Source organism: Euprymna scolopes, chromosome 21, assembly GCF_053919585.1.
Source record: "Euprymna scolopes isolate OS-2025 chromosome 21, ASM5391958v1, whole genome shotgun sequence".
NCBI classification, from domain to species: Eukaryota; Metazoa; Mollusca; class Cephalopoda; order Sepiida; family Sepiolidae; genus Euprymna; species Euprymna scolopes.
Genome location: NC_136502.1, coordinates 6,712,784 through 6,737,791, shown reverse-complemented (window position 1 = coordinate 6,737,791; position 25,008 = coordinate 6,712,784). Strand labels below are relative to the sequence as shown.

General features: G+C 35.7%; 1 protein-coding gene across 9 annotated transcripts in view; it reads left to right on the top strand.

Annotated features, from left to right (window-relative positions):
- The window catches only part of LOC145241981 (protocadherin gamma-A11-like), a 771,034-nt gene that overhangs the window by 456,034 nt on the left and 289,992 nt on the right, over positions 1–25,008 (top strand). For all 9 annotated transcript variants that reach the window (XR_013862633.1, XR_013862632.1, XR_013862631.1 and 6 more), the window contains one exon: positions 1,900–4,384. Coding sequence is in view for 4 of the 9 variants with exons in the window: in XM_080104852.1 (XP_079960978.1) it covers positions 1,973–4,384 (2,412 nt within the window). In the remaining 5 variants the exon portion in view is untranslated. The remainder of the gene's footprint in view (positions 1–1,899; positions 4,385–25,008) is intronic.

Genomic DNA, 25,008 nt, shown 5'->3' with positions numbered 1-25,008 from the left:
TCTTATTATTACATAGTATTTAATAAACATTATATTTCTTATTATTACATAGTATTTAATTAACATTATATTCCTTATTGTTACATAGTATTTAATTAACATTATATTTCTTATTATTACATAGTATTTAATAAACATTATATTTCTTATTATTACATAGTATTTAATTAACATTATATTTCTTATTATTACATAGTATTTAATAAACATTATATTTCTTATTATTACATAGTATTTAATTAACATTATATTCCTTATTGTTACATAGTATTTAATTAACATTATATTTCTTATTATTACATAGTATTTAATTAACATTATATTTCTTATTACATAGTATTTAATTAACATTATTTTCCTTATTATTACATAGTATTTTATTAACATTACATTTCTTATTATTACATAGTATTTAATAAACATTATATTTCTTATTATTACATAGTATTTAATTAACAATATATTTCTTATTACACGGTATTTAATTAACATTACATTTCTTATTATTACATAGTATTTAATTAACAATATATTTCTTATTATTACATAGTATTTGATTAACAATATATTTCTTATTATTACATAGTATTTGATTAACAATATATTTCTTATTATTACATAGTATTTAATAAACATCATATTCTAGAAACAGGAGTTAATGGAAACCGGAAGTACTATTGTTATATTTTCATCGACAGGGGGACATTATTTTACTCACCCACGAGCTATAAGGAAACCAAATAAAGTCTTTCGTACATACGGTACATTCGTGAATCACTATTTGAAAATCCGTTTAGCAATAAACTTGAATACTTAATATGAATTTAATACAAATAGACACAAGATGGTGGTCACGTTAGATTCACCTAAAAACGACTCTTTGTTTATGACCGTGCATTTTTGTTTTTCCGATAAGCAAAAATAAAAATGGAAAGATTTGATACGAAAATATTGCCATCCAATCAATGTTAGAAAGGGAACAATGCACCAATTTATAGCCAGCAAATGAACGTTGTACTCTTAGATTTTCGCAAACAATTTCGTTTGCTCGAATCCTGTCTTTGTCTAAACGACAGAAATAAATGCCAAATTATCGAACGCTGATCATAGAAATCATTTTTTTTTTCAAATTCCAATAAAATTACAGATGGACGAGAAGGTGAATTTGAAGAATAAAAAAGGGTAATTAAAACTATTTTCATTTCTCGATTAATTGATTGATTGAATGCGATTAAAAATAAAAAGATCTTAAAATTTTCATGAGGTAAAAAAGCTTTTTTTTTTTAGTTTTTGCACTTTTTTGTTTTTGTTGTAGACGAGTCCAAACGTCTCTGAATAGGGTTGATCGGCGAGTCTGTTAGTCCGTCATGTTTAAGTTTCAAATAGCATTTTCGTTGGTCTGTCATGTCTGTGTTTAAAATCATCAGAGCATCTTGAAAAAAATATTTGCCATGCAAATATGCTACGCTAAAGTTTCAAATAGCATTTTCGTTGGTCTGTCATGTCTGTGTTTAAAATCATCAGAGCATCTTAAAAAAAATATTTGCCATGCAAATATGCTACGCTAAAGTTTCAAATAGCATTTTCACCTGTTTGTAGTGTACGAGCTTGCTGTTCAGTCTGTTTGTCATGTGCCAGTCGATCGGTCTGTTTGTCGGTATGCACATCCCAGTCGGTCAGTCTGTTTAACTGGTACAAACGTGCTGGTCAGTAAGTCTTTCTATCAGGTACAAGCATGCCATTGGTCTGTCGTGTGCAAGTTTGAAATAGCATTTCCATTGGTCTGTCATTTACAAGTCTGCAATAGTATGTTCTTTACTAAATGAGTAGATCGAATGCATGTATATTGAGAATATTTGTTCTTGTTTACTAAAAGATGGATTTAAACATATTTTCCAGATTGAAAGCCTGACTTCAGCAAAACTGGAGGGTCCTGACATCGAATCGTGAAACCGGTTTCCTAACTGTGGACATGCTGGAACTGGTATGTGTGCTGCTATCTCTCTTGCACAGGTGCCTGGGCGCAGATCTCACCTACCACGTGGAAGAAGGCAAAAGCCCTGGCACGTACATTGGAGACATTTCAGCCGACTCTCACTTGATGGACAGTCTGCAGTCGCAAGATCGCAGCCTTATCACTTTCAGCCAGCTACAAAAGGACGTGGTCGGCGGCTCCAATCTTTTCAGGGTGACTAAAAAGACTGGGAAACTCTACACTGCCCAGATCCTAGATGCAGAGACACTGTGCACATACAGCATTGAGTGCTTCAAAATGGTAGATGTAGCTGTCCACAAAGCAACGTCTTTTATCCGAATCCTCGAGGTGAAGGTAGTCATTCTTGACATAAACGATCACCAGCCAGAGTTTCCTGACAAGCAGGTAAATATAACGTTTTCAGAAGGTGATGGCAAAGGTATGCGGAAATCAATTCCGAATGCCATTGATAGAGATGTCGGGGTTCCCAACTCGCTGATCAACTATGAACTTAAAAATAAAGAGAATGAGCCATTTACGTTATCCGTTTCTAAGAGTCTTGATGGCACGTCTAAGTTAAGCATTGACTTAAAAGATCGGCTTGATAGGGAAGTTAAAGATTCATATCTCATACAAGTGATGGCCAAAGATGGCGGGTCACAACCAAAGCAAACCATACTAAACGTCCACATTGCAGTGACCGATGTTAATGACAACACGCCCGTTTTTTCACAGAATGTTTACAATGTTTCCGTGGGCAACGAACAAGAGAGGATCATACCTGTGGCAAGTCTGTTTGCTGCAGATGTCGACTCCGGCAAAAACGGAAAGGTTTCTTATTACTTCAGCTCGAAAACACCTGAAACGGCTAAAAACCATTTTGAACTCAATCCAATAACAGGAGAAATCTTTCTAAGGAAGAAGTTTCCTCTCGGAAAAGAGATTGTTTATAAATTATTTGTCGAGGCCACGGATGGTGGAAGCCCACCATTGAGTTCCATAGCCATGGTCATGGTTAACGTTATCAACCAGCAGAATAATGTTCCTGTGATAGACGTAAATTTTATTTCTCGTTCAACAGGAAAAACGGCGTACATTTCCGAGGACATCGGAGTCGGTAGTTTTATCGCTTACGTGAAGGTGATTGATTCTGACATCGGTCAGAATGGAGAGGTCAGCTGCGACCTTCACCATAATAAGTTTCAACTTCAGAGTCTGAAAACGAAGAAATATAAATTAGTCATTAAGAACCCCGTGGACCGAGAGACGGATGACCATCATGATATTACCATCATTTGCCAGGATAAGGGCTTTCCACCATTGCATAGCGAGAGCAAATTCTCCATCAAGGTGAATGATGTTAATGATGTTCGACCACAGTTTTCAAGGGACACCTTCAGATTTTCCATCTTTGAGAGTCAGAAGTCCAAGTTTCCTATTGGTTATATTAACGCCACCGATCCGGATCAGGGACCTGGGGGCAAACTTACCTATTCCCTAGTAAACGATGGCAAGGACTTCATACCTTTTCAGATCTCTGATCAGGGATTAATAACAACGGTTATGTCACTGGATCATGAATTTAAAGCCACTTATAAATTTCAGGTATTCGTGAAGGACAACGGCCGACCGTCGTTGAACAATACAGCCAAGGTCATCATCGAAGTCAGAGATATAAATGACAACGCACCCTACTTCACGTTCCCCAACTTAAACCCGTTCATAATGGATGTTGTTTACTACCCTCATCGTATGAGTAAAAGTAATATTACCGTCCTCAAGGCATCGGATCGTGACAGTCGAGAGAATGCGTTTCTGAAATACGAAATCATCGGCGGAAATGATGAGCAGCTTTTCACAGTCAACCACTACACGGGTATTTTATCTTTCAGTCGCGCGGTTACCCCACAGGATGCTGGATCGTACGACCTACAGTTTGCTGTCAAGGATAGTGGTAACCCTATCCTCTCGGCCAACACTACGCTCTCTTTAATGCTAACTGTGAGCAACAAGACTTCAGAAATGCTAAATGCAGTTAACATACAGTCGGACGACAAGATACAGCTGTATCTGTTGATCCTTATAGTGTTGGTGGCTGTGACTGTGTCGGTGCCAGTCACGGTGGTCATCTCAATCTGCATCATTCGATGCAATGATCGGCAGAACTCACAGACAAGTAGTCGTGAAGGCAGCCCTTCAAACCGAAGTGTGAGCGAGCCAAGACATTTGATGTGTCCCTCGCATGTGGCCACATCGTGCTCTGCGGTACCCATTGCTTCAACAGCAAACCAGAATATGGGTCGGACTATTCACAAGATGGGTTCTGGTAGGGAAGCCCATCTTGAAGGTGAAATATGTGAAAAACGAAAGGGATCTGGTTCCGGTTTGAAACACCAGACTACTCCAGAGGTAAGTGAGACCCTTTTTTTTTTTTGTCTCTTTTGTTTGTTTGTTTTTTGTTTTTTTTTTCTTTTCTTTTTTTTTTAAATACATCTATGATTTAGAAAGCAAATACAACACAAGATTTATTATATTTCCGGGGTTCTTCCATCTTCATCAGAGAATTTTTTCCCATTTTTTTTTCTACATCTATTATATCAAGGGCAAACGCACATGTAGATGTGTGTTCCAGCAAAAATGAAAAACACTCACAAAGTTTGAATGCTTTTGATCGGTGTTGCCCTGTATAAATAATATCTAAAATTTAGAAAAGAAAATATCCACTTATTGACTTTAAAGTGATGCAGATTTCCCCAGGAGAGGTGGGTGATTTATTTTCCATCTGCTAACAAAAAGAATGTAACTTTGATTTTTTTTCCAAAGAGTTATTTCCCTTATGCCGACTCATTTCTCAAGGTATCCATGAAAGTGTGTTTATGGAGGAAAGGAAAGTATGTTTTAATAGAAATATGTTACACTTTTGTCCCAGGCAATGCTGAGTAGTCCTGCTAGTTTAAAAGAAGAGATTTATGAACATGTTTCGGACTTGTCCTACCCCCGTTCCTATTAGCAAACACTTTAACCATTATGCTCATCAACATATATATATATATTCTCTCTCCTAACCCGAAATCTTATATATATATTGTTATTATATATCTACAAATCAAACACTCACAAAGTTGGTATATCTTTGATGAACGTTGCCCTGGATGAATACTTTCTAAAATTCAGAAAAATAATATTTATTCATTGACACAAATTTTATCAGGAGGTGGGAGGATCTATTTTCCAGCCTCAACCTAAATTATTTTCTCTTCTGCTGACTTATTTCTCAAAGCATCTCTAAGTGTGTGTACATGTCTAGAGAGAGGAATGGACTGGGCGGAATAGAAATAAGGAGAGCTGAGAGGAAGAGAGAGAGAGAAATAAGTTTTAATAGACTTGTTATACCTCTGCCTTGGAAAACGCCAGGTAGCCCTGCTAATCTATAATAAAGATTATTTATTTCTAGATCTCTATTTATATAAAGTGGCCTCTCAATAGAAAGTAGACACAGTGCATACTGTGCAGGGAGTCTATTGTGAAGCAAGGGTTGTGTAATCACAACCACACTTCTGAACCGATATTGCTAGAGTCCAGTGGCAAAGAGAAGCCCAGGACGACTGCAAATTACCAGGATAAGTAGAAAATGTCTCCAACATACAGCATCTGGAATTCCCAAATAGTCTCTAATGTAGCTTCCTTTCAAAAGTAAAGCCTACTGTTCATTTTTAACTTTAAAAGTTGAAGAGCTACGAAGACGGGAGTGGTACCACTTAAAACGAGTGACATGTTTTGCTCCAGAATTTATTTTTCTACATAGTCACAACCATACTCAATGCATTTTTACTAGGAATTTAATGATGCATCTCTGCTTCTGACACACGTTCATGATGGGTGCTACTTTCTTAGTCTCACGCCGTTAATATCTGTAACAAAGATATGAAACTTTCAGGCCATGGATGCATCGGTTCCTTCATGATAACAATGCAATTTGAAGCAAAAGTTGTACAATTACCGATATTGCTTAAGTCTAGTGGCAAAGAGAAGTCCAGAACGACTAGAAGCAGTGCCGGAAGAATCTCTCTAAAATACAGCACCTGGTATTCGCAAATAGTCGCCAATATGATACTGACCAAGTTCAACATCGTTTAATTTTGGTGATTTAACAGGAACCATTGTGGCAATATGATTATGCCGCATGCGTAATGTTACAAATTTGTATACGTTTATGTATTTCTATGTATGACATGTATTTCAAAACTTATAAACCGATCATTATGAATTTTGTGCTGGAAAAGAAATAGGGGGTGGTAAAAAGAAAGAACTAGAGAAAGGTGTTATTATTTTAATAGAAACATGTTACATGTTTGTCCTGGGCAACGGCGGGTAGCTCTGTTAGTCCTTCTATATTGCTAGCAGTCAAACAGAAGAGTGAAGCCGTGTGTTGTTTCAAAAACTGATTTCGAATTGTTCAAATCTCGAGGAGGTCACGTTGGCAGCGTGAATTGGTTAAAATGATTTCTTTTTCATTTGTCTGTTGATTTAGTAATGTCAATTGTTTAAAAGTTTGTTTTTTACAGCAGGTATTCCAAAAGGATGACGTATTCATTTCTTTTTAGAACAATTTATTACAGATTGTTTGGAGTTTTTAAATGATCTAAAAAAATGTATAAAAAAATACATGTATATACATATACATGGTGACACCCCCCCCCCAAAAAAAAAGAAAGCAGGACATTCAATTGTTTTTCTGAGCATTTTACAGTCAACGGAGAAAAAAAAAGGCCAAATACCCTAGTGTTTTGATGTGATGTTTTGAATATAATAAACTAGTTATGACCAAAATTTCATTTCATTCGGACAAAACACTAAGAAACAGCGCGGCCTAATTAGAGTTTTTTTTTGGGGGGGGGGGTCACCCTGTATACATCAAATATTTTTTTAAGTACACATATGCTTTTTAAGTTCACATTGAATTTTTAAAAAAGTACATGTTGAAATAAAATTTTAAAGCATCGATTACAAAAAAAAAAACAAAAAAACAAGGTTCTTATCCAGAATTCCACAGAACTAGAAAAAAGTACAAAAACTTATTCTGATGTCATGAAACGAACATGTCATATCCCAAAAATCAAGTAAATTGATGAAGTAGTTTTATTTCTATAAATAAAATTATTGTTTAATGATTTTTAGCGATTAATGTGAAATCGTTTGCACTACATGGCTGATCTCGCAAGTTTTAATTATTGTGGACTTATTTGCCCTTTTCTTTTTTTTTTTTCTTTTTTTTTTTTTGACGACGTGAGACACTTCCCTTTTCCTTACTCATAAGATTTGATTTTCTTAGTTAAAAATAAAACTATTTGATGAATGTATATGATTTTTGGAATATGATATTTTCGTTCCGTGGCGAGTATTTTTTTTATTTGGGTTGAACTGCAGACTTTCACCAAAAAACAATGAGAACATATATATTTTGCATTTGTTATTATTTTCATTTTTCGCTTTTGTGTTTTAAACCGAGGTTAGACTTTTTCTGAACAATTTCCAACTTTTATGTTTCACTTCTGCCATCGAACAGTTCATCATAAATTGTTCCCCTCCGTATCTTAAGCAACCGACAACATTATCGACTTGGATATGGGACACACCTTTGAAGTGTATCGAATGGCTGTCGGTGATTGATGTGGCCATATCAACTGAGACGTTGTTGTACAATGCAATTTTGCATAGAAGTGAAACCGCCAGTTTTCCCTACCAAACAAAACTCTGCATCTAGGATGATAGTTTTAAGGTTTCGTCATTGACCACATCTCAGAGCCATACATGAATAAAAGTTGGACATGGGTGCTGTATGCTTCCTCTCTTTAAAAAAAATTGACAGCTGCCTGAAGACTTTTTATGCGGTGGATATATGCTGTCTTATAGTTACGTTGATCTGCCCGTTGGAATTGTATCGCCAAGGTAGGTGACTTTATTGACTCTTTTAACAGTTGCAACAATTTCTGTTTATATTGGAGTCTAATTTCATAAAAAAATGTATCTAGAACAGTTCTACTCATCTATTTATGTGTATACTCTAAAGAGCTTCACCACATTCTTAATAACAAAACTCTGCCAATTTGTTGATTGTTTTGTTTTGTCTTTACATATGTGGTTTAGTAGGTCATAGTACTTACTCCATGCATGTGTGAGTAGTCTTCTAGCTTGATAGAGGGAACCCACCTTCTTTGCAGCAGCTTTAGCAATGTCCTCGACGTCTATAAAAATTATGGAACTTTTCACATGTCTAGACTAATGTGAAATTGGAAAGATTATAAGCAGTTAAAGAATAGAATTAGAGCCATATGTCAAGATATAACTTCACAGGCAGGAAGTCAGAAGTGAAACGTGGTGAAGATAGCTAAATCTTTTTTTATGCCTGGCAAGATTGTTTTCGTAGCTCCCTTTCGCTATATCCCCACGTTTAATCAACTTATGCCTGCCTTTCAATTTTGACCATTAGCAGCTACTTTTATTGGATAAAAATCAAATTGAACTTATAGATTATGCCATATACCTGCGCGATATAAGCCCGAAATTGTATTTTAATTATAAATGCCTAAAATTAATCTTTGAGAATAAACCACATATTTGTATATATATATATATATATATATATATATATATATATATATATATATATATATATATAAAGGTGTTCTTTTTAGAGGCAGCGAACTTCAAATTAAAATAAATCACAGAAAAATATTTTTATCGTTTGGCATTAAAAGAAATTTTAATATATATATATTATATATATATTAAAATTTCTTTTAATTTGGTATATATATATATATATATATATATATATATATATATATATATATATATATATATATATATATTAAAATTTCTTTTAATGCCAAACGATATATTTTTTCTTTGAGATGTTTGTTTACCTTTCGCGCATAAGAGGGCATTCTCAAGTGATTATTTTTGTTTTTTGCTTTTTATGAATCTCTTTTTCTTTTTCTTTTTTTCTTTTCTTGGAAATATAAAAATCTCTCTCTGAGTAATACGTCTGCTAGACTGTTAAATGGACAGTTTTAGTTTTTTTGTTTTTTTTAAGTGTAACACGCGGCTAACATGATAACGTATTAAAAATTAAGGTAGCGCTTTTAAAAAATATCGCTATGGATATTTAAAACTTTTTTTTAAAAAGCTAAACAATTCAGATTTTTTCTTTAAAAGAGACATTTATTTATCTTTAAAGAAGTGCTAGCTTTCATCCATATAAGGGCATTCTCATGCGATTTTGTTTTTTATATCATTTTTTTCCTTTGAAGTAGTAGAAGTTTTGCCTATCCGACCTTGATGCCCACGGCATCACAAGGGTGCTTAATGCTAGATTTAATGCACTCGTGTCCATTACTTTTGGCGGCTATAGATACTTTTTTATTTTATTTTAGGCAGTTATCATCTTCTCATCCTTTTGTCGCATTTCCATCTTTCTCGTTTTTTTTTTGTTTTTTTTTTTACATCATTTTGCTTTTTTATTTCTCTTTTCCACATATCCTTGTCAGAGCTTTCATTCCCATTATTCTTTCTAATTCTACTCCCCCGCTTCATTCATCTCCTTCCCTTTCTTCACTTACCCCCACCCTTTCTTGCCCCTCCCCTCCTTTCATTTCATACCCTTTCACCCCAACACGCATTCCATTATCATCACTCGCCAATTCTTATTCTTCCATTATCCATTCCTGATTTCAATAATGTCACTCATTTCCGCCTTACATATGTCCAATTCAAATTTTTTCCGTCCATTATTCACAGCCCGAGATCCGCTTCCTCATTAGTCGGATGCAGAATTTCCTATTTCCAATCTTACCTGGAAACCAACATTTTTCTTTGCTGTTTCCATAGACAGGCATTCCAGAGTTCTTATAATGTAGATGCTTTGTTCTTTAATAATCTTCAACCATGAATTAATTCTACCATCTACAATAGTAATAAGCACAACTATGAACCAACACACACACACACACACATACACACACACGTGTATATATATATATATATATATATATATATATATATATATATAAAGGCCGTCGGCAATGCCCGGTCGTAAGATACGCTTAAATATGATATTTTTTATTTATTACATTTTCACCCCAAACGAGGCACATTACCACTTTGATGTAGGGGGCTATTATCAGGCACATAAGCTGCAGAGGTACTATGTAGGGAGTTGGACAGCAAGATGTCGGTTCACGTTACACTTGAACTTCTGCATGTCAGTACAGTTGGGGAAGCGGAGGCCCGGAAGGGAATCTCAAATTCTAGCGGTTCTGGAGAAGAAACTACTAGAGTAGAAGGCTCTCTTACATCTAGGGATCTCTACTGTGTGGGATTTAGCTGTTTGTCAGGGGGTATTTACGTCGAGGAGATACAATGCTTGCAGTTTGTCAGAGCATTCACCGTTAAAGTACTTGTAGAACAGGCAGAGGGATGCAACTTTTCGTCGATGGGACAGAAGCTGAAGCTTAGATGACAGTTCAGGACCTATCAGGTTGGCGACTCTCTTTTGAACCCAACATATAGTCATGGTTTCAAAAGTAACAAAAAAAAAATATGATTTGAGTGCCATCAGTTAGAATCGAAACTGAAACCAAAACATAACAAAAGTTTCATGATTGAAAGTATGTCTATAAGTTAAGCAAAGATTGAAGTTTATTTGTACTCAATATGATTGAACTGTCGAAAGGAGTGTGAATTTTATTAAATACAAGGTGGTTTCCATAACAACAATATTTTTGATAGACAAAATACAAGCAAGGGCGGTTGGACGGTCCATAGTTATATATATATATATATATATATATATATATATATATATATATATATTTGCATTTAGGTAAAAATGCACTTTAATAAATAATTGAATTCATTCAAGACGTATCGCAAAAACAAATAACATCTACGTAAATCGCGATATATCGAAACAGTCAGCAAGGTGGACGTGGGGTAAGGGTTTAGGCTTCTTACCATGGAGTTCCGATTTCGAATCTCGCTAGATTCAGCCACTCTGATGAGTTGTAGACGACGAAACACGTGTCAGTGGATAATTATATTCTAAAAATAATATATATGCCGGGAGGGACCAAATTGGTTAAAGGGAAAATTATTCCCAACTCGCATTTCACTAAAAATGCACTTTCGTAAATAATTGCATTCATTCAAGACGTATCGCAAAAATAAATAACATATATATATATATATATTATATATATATATATATATATATATATATATATATATATATATATATAAAATTTGAGTTTTTATTTTTTTTTTGCACTGACGTTAATATTAAACGCCTACTTTGTCAATTTTAAAAATTATAATCTGTGATTACACTAGTCAACAACAAATTTGTTGTATGCATTTTCAGCTGATTTAGGACAAATCTGATGCACTAAATCCAAAACTCACATTGATTTTGTTCAATTAGGTCAAGGTTTTGAGCATCTGTCGTTTTTTTTTTGTTTTTTTTTTAATTAGCATTTTAGAAAAAGATGGCCTGGTAAAATGCCATGTCAAATAATTGTTTTGATTGGAAATAAATATTTTAATGGCAAGAAGTATTCAGGTCCAATAGTTCTGGGTGATTATGTCGAAAAGGGATCAGTTTGAAGTCATAAAACCTCAAAATCTTCCAAAAATTGGTGCTTAGGACTGGCGGGAGGAATTGGTGTCTTGCAAAGAATGGAACGTCATCAACAACTCTCTGAGGGCCAGAGACAGAATACTATTCCCACCACTGCACATCAAGTTCAGCTTAATCAAGCAGTTCACTAAGACTCTGGACAATAATGGTGGCTGCTTCACTTACTTGTGCTAGACTTTTCCAGGATTGAACACGAAGAAGTTGGAAGCTAACATCTTTGACCGTCCTCAGGTCCAGCATCTCATCAGAGATCCAAAGTTCGAAAACTCGATGAACAAAGTGGAACTGGAAAGGTGGAAGGCATTTGTTCTGGTAGTGAATAACTTTTTTTGTAACACTTGGCCTTCGGGTCAAGATCAAAATGTAGTATCTGTTCTTCAGATCTACACTTCAATTTCTTGTTCTCTGTCAGTGGAGGAGAAATCCTTCACGACTGAGACAATTTTTATTTTTGTTCCTTTTCTCCACATTAAAAAACGACCCTGGTGTCTAACTCTGTCCCGTGGGGGGACATTGTAAATAGGAACAATAAGACCAGAAACTATGTAGAACATGTCAACAACATACTGACTGCTTTCAGAAACCTGGGCTGCAACATGAGCGTCAAGATCCACTACCTATTTTCACATAGGGACCAGTTTCCTGAGACCTGGGTTCAATGAGTGATGATCAAGGGAAGAGATTCCATCATGATCCGAAAGAGATGGAGGTTAAGTATCAGGGTCGCTAGGAGGCAGTCATGATGGCTGACTATATTGTTGGAATCTAAAGAGAGGTCTCTCTGCTGCTGAGCATATTCTAGGAAAGTTCAAGCCCTCAAGTTTGAACACTGGTGAAGCAACATTCAGTTTCTGTGTACTTGCCTTTATCGATTCCCACCAATCAATTTACAGTAATCGATGTCTCTATCAGGTAATCTATATATTGTTGGCAAGACATTTTTTCTCTTAAAAGTATATCTAGGATGATATGGGTTGACAAAAAATCAGCTGATAATGCCGGAAAAATATAATCGATTCTGTCGTAAGATCTGATATTTTTATCTTTTAAATCAGCACAAAAACCTGACCTGGTGGAGTAAAACAGATGCCATTTCATCGATGAAAAATCAGCTGTGGAAAGTAAAAAAAAATTGTTGCCCAGTGTTATTAATAACAAAGTTTTCATAGCAGGTGTTCAACTGAGCTTCAATCTATTGTACTCCACCTGTAAAAACTTTACAACAAAAAACTAGCTATAATCACTATCAATAATTTTTCTTTCTCCGTTTTTTTTTGTATCTAAAACTTAACAGCACTTCAATGAGCAAAGTTTCTTTCCTATAACTGCCCATCTATGGAACACAGTTTCATGGGGTTGCTTCTTGGTTGACTGCAACATTCTTTGCAAGTCCAATGTAAACAATTTTTTTTATAAACAAGTAACCACTTACCAAGGCCCAAAGACCACTCGAGGATAAGGGTTAATGAGTGTATGGTGGCCAGTGAGGCAACGGCCTAGTGATTGGTAATGGTGGGTGGGCTTTGATTATTAAAGTGGGACAACTCCACAGAAACTTGTTTACATTGGACTTGAAGACGACTATGTTGTAGTCAGGTGGAAAGCAGGTCCGTGGTACAGAGTTCTAGGAAAGAAACTTTATTCATGGAATGTGTCTTTAGATTTAGTCACAGATAGAGTGAGAGAAATGGTTGATAGTGGTTGTAGCTAAACAAATGCTTGCTGCGAAAGTCTTGCATGGAAGACTATAAATTGAAGCATTTGCGATGAAAATAATGATAGACTTGCAACGTCTCTTCTGTGGAGAAGAGGTTGCAGAGAGAAGAAAAGGACATCACCTACAAGGTTTTAAAACCTTGTCATGTCAAGAAAGTGTGGTCAACAAAAACCGTCCCCTCCTGACGACGACAGGTTCTACACATGCGTCAGATGACGTCATGACCTGATTTACTTTAAATAGTTGAAGAACTGATTAAATTTTATGTACGGCGCGTTAGCTCAGTTGGTTAGCATGTTAGTTCGTTATCTAAACGTTTTGGGTTCGAATCGTGGTATGAGAGGTCTTTTTTCCGATTTTTTTAATTTAAATATTAAACCAGTGTTATTTAAGCCATTTTTCATGTAACGTTCGTTTTTCTGTTTGTTTTTTTTTTTACTTCGTACCCACCGATTTTTAAAATTTTAATATCGAAACAGGCTTATTTAAGCCATTTTTCACATGCTTTTTTTGTTGTTGTTTTAACGTTCGTTTTTCTGTTTTCTTTTTTGCTTTTTCGATTTTTACATTTAACATCGTTCGTTTGCCTTACGTTAGTTTTTTCGATGTTTTGATTACTCTCCCCCTCCTTGCTTCAGTTTTAACGTTCGTTTTTGTTTTCTTTCTTTACTTCGCTTAAACAAACCTGGTCATTGACCTCATTTGCTGAATAGCTATTGCTTACGTCGTCATCATCGTAACGCTCTACGACTTCCGTGCAGGCACCTGTCAATTTGGTTCTTACTTAAATAAATTCAAACATCTTTCAGTAACTCATTCTGGCTGACCGAACGGTTCATGTTTTTTTTTCACATTTTATTTTCAAACTTCGCCTCAAGGGTTCGATCCCAACCCCCTTCTTTTTTATTTAACAGCACACACACCTCCAAACACCCGGGCAACGCCGGGTACCCCCGCTAGTCTATATATAAAAGGCATGTGTGTGTGTGTGTTTGTATGTCTTGAAAAATCATTCGACTGAGGTGACGGATCCTGACGAGATCAGTATCATTTTGAAGCTCGATCTATTGTAGGCGTCTTAGATTCTGCTTCTCCCGGCATACAGGACCAGAGGCCCTGTCGCTAGTGGACTTCTGCGTCAGTTCAACCCGACCAGTATCACTCCCTGTCTGAACTGACCAACTCTGACTCTCTCCCTTTAACTAACTCCGTATATATCTAACTCTTTGTTTTCTATTACGTCATTCAACTCACATGCAACTTTTTAATTACGTTTCCTCTACCCCAATCTGTTATTTTGAAATCTGTGTTTAAGTATTTTAACATTCATTTCGTTGTGGTCATATTTTTTTATTCTTTTGTTTATTGTTCTCCAAGACCCGTTTTAAATTCCAAGAAACTATAAACATATTTGTACATGATCTAATTCTGCATACCGACAAATAATGATGTTCTTTATTGAACATTTAACTTTTAATAATAATCGATTTTCCTAAATCGACTATCAACAAAAAAACCCAGTGTCGCTCCGCCATAATCTAAAAATAATTCATCCATCTCATAAACACTTATCCTTGAGCAGCTTTCGGCCTTGATAAATGGTGACTCGTTAGTAAAAGAAAGTGTTCGAGTCAGCCAACAAACTTTTTTCTTTTTTTTGTTTTTGTTTTTAAATAAATATTTTTGGTTGGCAGCTGCCGAATTTCAGCTGTTAGTGCACTTGTTATACTGACATCTACCTCATCATAATATTTGAAAACAAATCGGTTTTATTCATTTCTTTTTTTTTTATCTCTCTACTGAATGCAGGAACAGTTCATGCACTTCATATGAAGACAGAATCGCAGACAAAAGATCCTTTGTTGCTACGTCACCTTAATTAACTCGGAACATCCTCGAGGAGTTGTATCAGGAAGAAATAAGTTCGCACCATTGACATTCCTACTCTAATATTTTCTCGTATTGTTGAATAAAGGAACATTGCATTCTAAAATGGCATTTCGAAGACAATAGAGATGAAGTGTTAATGGAAAAGGGTTATTCTTTCCCATTATGTGTAAGCATATTATGCTTGAGCACCTCAATGTTTTATTGTCAAAATTATTCTATACTAGCGGAACGGCTGGCGCTGCCCGGTCATATAGTTCGCTTAAAGATGAAATTTTAATTTTTTTTTTACCGAGGCATAACCACATACCAAGGCCCAGAGACCACTCGAGGATAAGGGTTAAGAGTGTACAGTAGTCAATTGGACAATATAGTAACCGTTAGTAATGGAAATTCGGAAAATTTGTTAACTTAAGTGGAACGGCTCATCAAGAATTTGTTTACGTTGGACTTGAAAACTACCATATTGTAGTCAGCTGGAAAGCAGGAAAACGGAAGACAATTCCATAGGCGTGCAGTTCTAAGAAATAAGCTTTGTTCATGGAATCTATGTTTAGGTTTAGGCGCAGATAAAGAGTGGAGAAATTATTGATAGTGTTTTCAGCTAGGCGAGTGTTTCTTGTGAAAGTTTGGCGAAGGGGGGGGACCATAAATTGAAACTCAGTCGAGCACTTGCCATGAAAATAACGATAAAGCAGAGATAAACTCTCAACATCTCTTCTGTGAGATAGAGGTTGCAGGGAAGAGAAAAGGACATCTCCTACGAGGCTACAAAGTCTATTTTAAACCCTATAAAAGCAAGATAAATCCTTTCCAGCAGCTCCTGCCCAGATGAGGCCATAGTACTCCATCCTTAGACGTACCTGGCTCTTATATAGATAGAGAATTGCATCAGCAGTGAGATATCTACTGGATCGATAGAAGGATCCCACCATTTTTCCAGCGGTATTGTTGAGTCTATCTTTTGCAAATTTCACACAAAGCTAATTTATATGTCTGGCAGTGTTCTTAGATATGTTTTGTACAGAAATTCATCCGATAAGTATGGAAGATCGAAAAAATCCAATCTTAAAAATAGTTCGTCTTCTCTTATAGATAAAAAAGAATTTTTACAGGGGAATATTTTTACGTTACATCGGTGTAAGCTTATAAAATAATGCGCTGTAAAAATTCTTCTTTTTTATCTATAAGAGAAGGAAAACTATTTTTAGCTCCCCAAGCCTAAATATCAGCTGATGTAATATTGTAAACAAACACAGACGGAATTTGATGAATAATATTATCATTATTATTTTTTTATTTATTCATTTCATTTTTTGAATTAGTTCACCGAGCAAATTATTCCTCATAATATATAATATTCAATAGAGGATTGATTCTATAATAATAAATACGCAATCTGTATGAATTAAAATATCATGTTTAAGCGTATTGTATGACCGGGCAACGCTGCGCATCCAGCTAGTACGTATATAAAAATAAGAAAATAAACTTTATTAATAAACGATAATACATCAGACCATTGAATTATAGGAATTATAATGATATTGTGAAACGATGTATTTAACACTATTCTTTCTATCTATCTATCTCTCTCTCTCTCTCTATCTCTCTCTCTCTCTCTCTCTCTCTCTATATATATATATATATATATATATATATATATATATATATATATATATATATAATATATATCTATAATATAAAGCTGAATGTCTGTGTGTGTCTGGTCACGAATAGGCTCCTATATGGTTGACTATTTTAAAAAACTGATTACATATAATGATTGATGTATCGAGACACAGGAATGGGTATGTTTCATCTGGCAGAACGGTGGTTCATTAAAATTGTGGGGTCTGCGTTCGTGCCTGGTCCACAAAGTATGGAAATAAAAGACTTAAAAATTAAAAAAAAAACGTTTACAAGTGTTTTTGATATAGATGTACATAATAATACTTTGATAAGTATGTTTTAACTTAAATAGGGATGGTATAATAAAATTGTGGGGTCTGCGTTCGCGCATGGCCTCCATAGAATGAAAATAGGCGCAAACTTTAATAAAGACTTTTCATATCTATCTGCGTAAGTATACTTTGATAATTATGTTTCAGTTTGAAGAAATATGGTATAATAAAATTATGGGGTGTTCGTTCGCGCCTGACCTCCATAGAATGGAAATATGTCACAAAGTTTAACAAGGTTTTTTAATATAGATCCACAGAATATTGTGATAAGTGTTTCAGTGTGAACAGGTATGGTATAATAAATTATGGGGTTTATCTATTTTATTTTTACTTTCATCGAGTTTTCTTTAGTTTTGATACCCTCAAATTCAACCCAAATTTACAACCCTTCCTTTTCATAACCTATCATACTTTCATAAAGCAGAGTCCATTTTCTGTAGGCTGTTTTTGAACCCAGTCAACGACGCATACTTTTGCTAGTATATATATATATATATATATATATACATATTATATATATTATATAATGTACTAACAAAGATACCCGACCTTAACATTTGACCTTAACCTTATAAAATGGTATGCACCATCCCTAGTTGGAGGATTCTATTCATATCAAGTTTGGTCTTAATCGGTTCAGTGATTTAATCTCTAGGAGAGTTACATACACACATACTAACGCTACTATTTTATATATACAATAGATGTGTGTGTATGAAACTATTTAACCGATAAACTCTAAAACTACTGGTCACATAACACTGAAATTAACAGAAAATAATAATACACCAAGGATGGTTTATAATGAATAAAGTCTTTGTTGGCATGGATTAATAATGCGTACAGAAATATGTCGGCAAGTTGAAATGCAAAATGTTCATTTCAACTTACTGAAATATTTCTATTATATTTGTGCTTACACAAATTCATTCATAGCTCAAAGTGGTTTAATTTTAGGTCTTTCTTAGCTTTCGATAGCTCAAACAGTAGGGAACATGGCAGGAGTGCTAAATGTTTTGGTTTCAATTTCAGCAGATTGCACCAAGTCATATTTTTTCACTTTTGAAATCAGTAATATATATATATATATATATATATATATATAAAAAGAATGACAGTACATTCGAAGAGCCAAATATTTATTTTTTTACATAACTGCTCTTTCAGAATATTAAATTTTCGGTACATTTTTTTACAGATCAGTTTCGTTATGTAGAGAGAATCGATTATTATGTCAATAATGAATTTTGTCCTGCATATACTCATCAGAAAAGTTGAAATCTTTTACTTAGAAAGAAGGCATGACGATATAATGTTAGAAAAAAGAAAATTCATAGAAGACTCAGCATCGCATATTTATTTGTAAAGTTAATCAGGTTTTAGTCAACGTTTGAATTAAAAATGATCTAAAAAGGTTTTAGACTACAAAGAAATTATTTATATAATGATATTACTTTATCTAATATTTATTGTCTTATTTATATAATGATATTACTTTATTTATCTAATACTAGCGGGGGGGTACCCGGCGTTGCCCGAGTGTTCGGAGGTGTGTGTGGTCGGGCGGGGGTGGGGGTGTCAATGAAAACCTAAGAATAATCGAAGTAAAAAAAGAAAACAGAAAAACGGACGTTAAAACTTAAGCGGGGGGGGGGGTACCCGGGCGGTGTGTGTGGGGGGGGGGGTAATCAAAACATCGAAAAAAAAAACCATAAAAAAACTAACGTAACGCAAACGAACGATGTTAAATGTAAAAATCGAAAAAAGAAAAAAGAAAAACCAACGTTAAAACTACCCCCCTCCAAAAAAAACGCGTGAAAATGGCTTAAATAAACCTGTTTCGATATTAAAATTGAAAACATTGGTGGGTACCCAGGTGTTTTGGGGTGTGTGTGGTCGGTCGGGGCTGGGGTGTTAATGAAAACCTAAGAATAAGCGAAGTAAAAATAAAAAACAGAAAAACGAATGTTACCTGAAAAATGGCTTAAATAACACTGCTTCAATATTAAAATTTAAAAAATCGAAAAAAAAAGAATCTCACGTTTAGAGAATGAACCAACGCTCTAACCAACTGAGCTAATACGACGTACATAAAATTTAGTCAGTTTTTCAACTATTTAAACTAAATCAGGTCATGACGTCATCTGACGCATGCGTAGAACCGATATCGTCATGAGAGGACAGTTTTTGTTGACTCCCCCTTGTAGAAAATTGTTGATTTCAGAGTGAAAAAATTAACGTTTTTGGCCAATTTTTCTATTTTATTTGGGCGAAGGATGGAGCTTCAATATGATACCGAGTTTGTTAATTTTTGTTCTGTCTGTCGAAAGTTTAGTGGACACACACACATACATACATACATACATACACACATTTTCGCTTTTATATATATAGAGATTTATTGTCTTATTTATATAATGATATTACTTTATTTATCTAATATTTATTGTCTGCAATATGTTAACTAGGGTTAGGGTTACATAGGTTGTGCATACGAAACTAACTCCTTACATAAAATTGTATTAATATTTTTTCTTTTTGTGTACGCCAATTCTCATTATTTTTTTGTAATTTTTATTCTTCTTTTGAGGTTTAATTTTTATTAATTTACATATATTTATAAAGTGCAAATATATATTTAAAGGCATAATTATATATAAAAATCAATAAACTCTAAGTTTATAAGGACTCAGTTAAAAATTACTTCGCATTCTGGGAGACAAATGCTTACCAACATAACCTGTCCATCGACCCAGATAAAGGGAGATAATTCAATTAAAGATTTTATCAGGTTCCTTGTGTCTTTGATATAATTGCATTTATTAACCCATATATATATATATATATATATATATATATATATATCATTGCATTTTCACCCCCCCCCCAAGGCACAATGCCACTTTGATGTAGGCGTCTACAGTCTGGGACATTATTAGTGGAGATACTATGTAAGGAGTTGAGCAGCAAAATATCTGTTTACATTACATTTGAACTTCTGCATGTCAGGGGAGGCATCTGGGGATCTCTACTGTGTAAGGGTGGGATTTTGCTGCTTATCGAAGGTATTTATGTCTAAGGGTTACAAGGGCTTGTAGTTCGTCGGAGCACCTACCATTAATATACTTGTAAAACAAGCAAAGGGAGGAAACATTTCGTTAGTGGACAAGAGGTTGAAGCTTAACTGACAGTGCAGGACCTATTAAGTTGGTAACTCTCATTAGTGTGTATGTATATATATATATATATATATATATATATATATACTAGCAGGAAGACTCGACGTTGCTTGGCATCAAACATACATTTTGAACTATGCCTATCATGCGATGTTAGTTTCTTTGTTTTTATTGTTTTCCCCTCTTGTTTGGTCCCCTAATATAGTCTAAAGAAGCTGAAATGTTAAAAAAATTTCTGAATTATTGTTGCACACGTGATTTGAATTTCGGTAAAATCTGATGTACAGAGTGGAACGATAAAATTGTCGCCCGAAATAAAATTACAGTACTGTTTCGCTGTATCACAGCTCATTAGTGTGGCTAGACAGGCAACTACCTCAAGCCAGGATCGAAACCTGGCCGCCCGTACAATAGTCAAGGCTTCGAATGATTATGCTAAATGGCATATATATAAGTCTCCCTGAAGGATTAAAAACAAGACCTTCCAAAGGGCGAATGAACCCTTTTTCGGGGTCAACAGCCAACTAGCGCCGTGTGTGTTTGTGTGTATGTATGTATATGTTAGGGTGGAGAGGGCTCCCGTAAGCCGTGGTGAAGGCAACCTTTCTAGGAGAAGCAAATCGGGAGACCAGTACCCGCAGTAAGCTGGTCTGCAGTTTAACTTGTTGCTGGCTATCTTGCTCTTGCTTGTTACTGGATCTCAACATTTTGAACCGAGAGAGAGATTAGCTGTCGTACAAAGCTAAGACTCTGTAACCATCTGTGTATAGGTACTCCCTCAGGCATTTGTCTATTAAAATGGTCCTGTGGCGATGGAAGTCATTTTTGGGCCCATGGACTTTAAGTGTCTGAGGGAGTAGCACTCGTCTGACAAGACGTTGCAATCATCATATCATAACACAAAAATCTACGTGACGCATAACAAAAAGGCAAGTAGCTAATCAGACACTAGTGAAAGAAAAGGGAATATTCAAGATGTCCTCGACTGTAGTTTAACCATAATTTAAAATAAACCATTTTTTTTTTTTTTTCAGCGAGGTATTTTTGTTTCTTCGTTGTCTCCTTACCAACACAAAAGAAAATAAATGATATTCACTTGGAAGAACCAAGCATTAAAGACTCGCAAACATAAAATGTTTTCTGTTCTCTAATGTCGATGAAGACAGGAGAGCATCAAGTTACTAAGACGATCATGCGATTTGTAGCTTTTGGTCTTTCAAGTTCAGCCAAGTTTGAAATTCTTTATCGTGAATAAGTTTCGGAGAATAATATCAACAAAAGATGAGAAAAGATTAAAGAGGAGAGGGGGGAGGCAAGTTAGAAAAGAACACAACGTTGCATAAAAAAAAAGCATCCGAATTCGTGAGGTAAGGTTGACTATTTGCATTGTCGAAGAAGAATATTTAGGTTCTAAATTTTCCATAAAAAAATAAAAAATAAATAAATAAAAATAAAAAATAAATAAAAAATTGATTAGTTTTTACGATTTCTTCATTTACTCTATATCTCCCCCCCCTCTCTCTATATCCCTCATTCTGTCTCTCCTCTCTCACTATCTCTCCCCCCCCCTCTCTCTATCTCTCTTCCCTCTCCCTCTCTCTGAATCTTCCCTCTCTCTGTCACCCCTTCATCTCTCTCCCCGTCTCTCCTTCCTCTCTCTTTGTCTTTCTCCTCTCCCACTTTCTCTCCCTCTCTTCTCTCTGTATCTGTTTTCCCCTCTTTCTCTCTCAGGGAGTTCCACGTGTGAAGATAAGATGTTCGTTTAAAAATAATTTTTCTTTCAATTAAACTACAGGGTATGCCGCATACAAACATTTTGAAACAAGTATTTAAGTAAATTATTTTTATGTTTTTTATTGCAACATCGCAATTTTTTTTTTTTTAAGTCGATAGAAATATATAAATTGCCCGGTTGTAAAATACGCTTACATATGATATTTTAATTCATGCAGATCTCGTATTGATTATTATAGAGCAAATTCTGTAAAAAGAAATTTGCCATAGTCGCGAACGTTTTTGACTTCCATGAGAAAGAACTAGGCCGATAGCCATTAGTCGCATGCTCTCGTGTAATGAATGAATGCGTGAATGTAGGATTAACATGAAATTCTTAAAGATAAACTAAAATGACCGAAAAATGGGCTGAAATGACTTAAATAAATAAAAAATGATTTAGAATGACTTTAATGAACTTAAGGATGAATTGAATGACCTTAAGAATGACTTGAATGCTTAAAAAATAACTGGAATCCTTCAAAAACAACTTGAATGATCTGGAGAATGACTTGAATGGCTTTGAGACTGACTGGTTGTAAAGTGGGTGATCATTTTACGTTAAATTAATACAGAAAAGTGATCCCCCATTTTATATCATAAGTAAAGCATGTAGTAAGAACAGATACTACACTTTGAGATATTAAATCTTTTATTCAGGCAAAAAATGAACAGGAACAAAAAACTTAGGCACAAGGCCAACTCAAAAGGGGGCAGATGGGGGTCGTTGGTCATCCTTGTCACTCTAGAAATAAACAAGTTTATCTTAGCTAGAATCTTCTTTCACCATAATACTGCATTCGCCCTTTCCTACTTGGGGACGTCCTACTTGGCACCCAATTGTTTAAAACATTTTTTATTTTCGTGTAAAAACAAAAAAGATAACAACAATGATGATACGATAATTCATTTGTATCGAGGGCCCGCCCTCGATACAAATGAATTATCGTATCATCATTGTTGAAGAAAAAATACAAAAGTGGTTAGTAGGACCCTCACAACCCTGTCTAGTTGATAAACCGTCTGTTCCACTTTGTTTTGTAAAGGAACCTGAGCTCCTGCAGGCCGGTCTCTAAGTGGGGATGCTCTATAGATGGGACAAAATGGAGAAAAGAAAATTTTGTGGGTGAGGGATGGGGAGTTAGTGATTGATTTCTTTCTCTCCAAGATGGCTGAAATTTAGAATAAGGGGTGAGAAGAAAAATTGCAGATAGGAGGGGATGGGGATCTTGGAGGCTTCCTAGTTGGGGAGGGATGAAGCATTCACTCGGCTAGCTAAGAGGCTGAAAATGGATTACGCTTGACGGAACTGCGTGTTCCACATCTAGGCGGGGAACACGTATTCAAACTTTGCTCTTTTTCGTACACACAGACTTGCTACATGTATCCATCTTCTCTCAAATGCTGCACGATGCAGCCTTCTTTTATCACATCTGATCTTCACCCGTAGTTGGTGTATAAAGAAAGCGAGCAGATCCTGATCAGAAAAAGGCAACACCCCCTGGCCACTCTGCAGATGTGACGTCCAAATCACCATTCTCACCACGGCCAGGATAGTAATGTAGACCATTTGTCTTTCCCGGTCCCACAGCATCAATGATATTGGATACCGCGGGATTGATGTGAGCCGTCACCTTGCTGACATATGACCAGTACTGGCCGAGTTTGCGGCAATCGAAGAAAGCGTGATCAGTCGTTTCTACGGCCGTTGTCCTGCAATGGGGACAAGCAAGCGACACCCAAAACCCAGAACTGCATTGTATGTTGTTAAGTGGAAGTGCATTTCTGGCCAATCGCCAGGTCAGAGAGAACTCCAAATTGTTCAGATGACTTGAACCTGGCGCCCAGCTGCACGCGGATTGGATCTCACTCTGATGCTAACCCAAACGCGTGCATAGTGGGTCGTCGTCAGCCCCCTTCACTACATCTCTGTGGAGTTCCCTACGGGTAGCAGTCACAAGGTCGCTGGACCTTGGGAGTCGTTTTAGTGTGGCTCGGCACTCTTTCATGTAGGCAGATTCTCCCCGCGGCCTGCGACGGCTCTTGATAGAAGGGTCGAGAATGAGGTCGGGGAAGGCGGCAGTAACAACGAGGTGCCGCGATTCGTCATCTTGCATATAGTGGCTCAGGAAGGCCAGCCTCTCAGCGTCTTGATGACACTTCAAGTACAGCATTCCCAAGCCTCCCTCACACGGACGTTTAATACAAACCTGTCTGCTCACCCAGTGTCTTCCTCTGTGCCAAAGGAGCGAGGACAAGAGTTTGACAAGAGCTTTTAGGTGTTGTGCAGGCAGGGGAAGTACCACCAGTCGGTAAAGGATGAGAGGGGAGACTGTGGCGCATGCCTCAGCTCTACCCTTTAACGATAGTTTCCTAGGAAGTCACGCGTTGCTTGGCCAAAAAGCCAAGAAAAGCTTAAAAAGCTAAGAACAGCATCTATTAACAACAGACCTTTTGATCTTAACCAAAAAGGCCAAGCATAAAAGTTTTACGGACAGACCGACAGACCGACCGACGGACCGACTTATAGAGTTGCTTGCACGCGACTAAAAACAAACGGGAATTATCCTTGCTATTTAACGAAACATGCATAAGAGAAAAAATGCTGCCCAAATATATATATATATATATATATATAATTGATAGACGAATATTGGCTGAAGAGAGCTTGATAAGGATACCTTAAACGGGCCTTATTATCGGGCTTGAAACCGACGGTACCAATGATCTGTCTCAACTAACAACTTTCTGTACACAATATATATATATATATATATATATATATATATATATATGAAATCATACTCAGAACATCT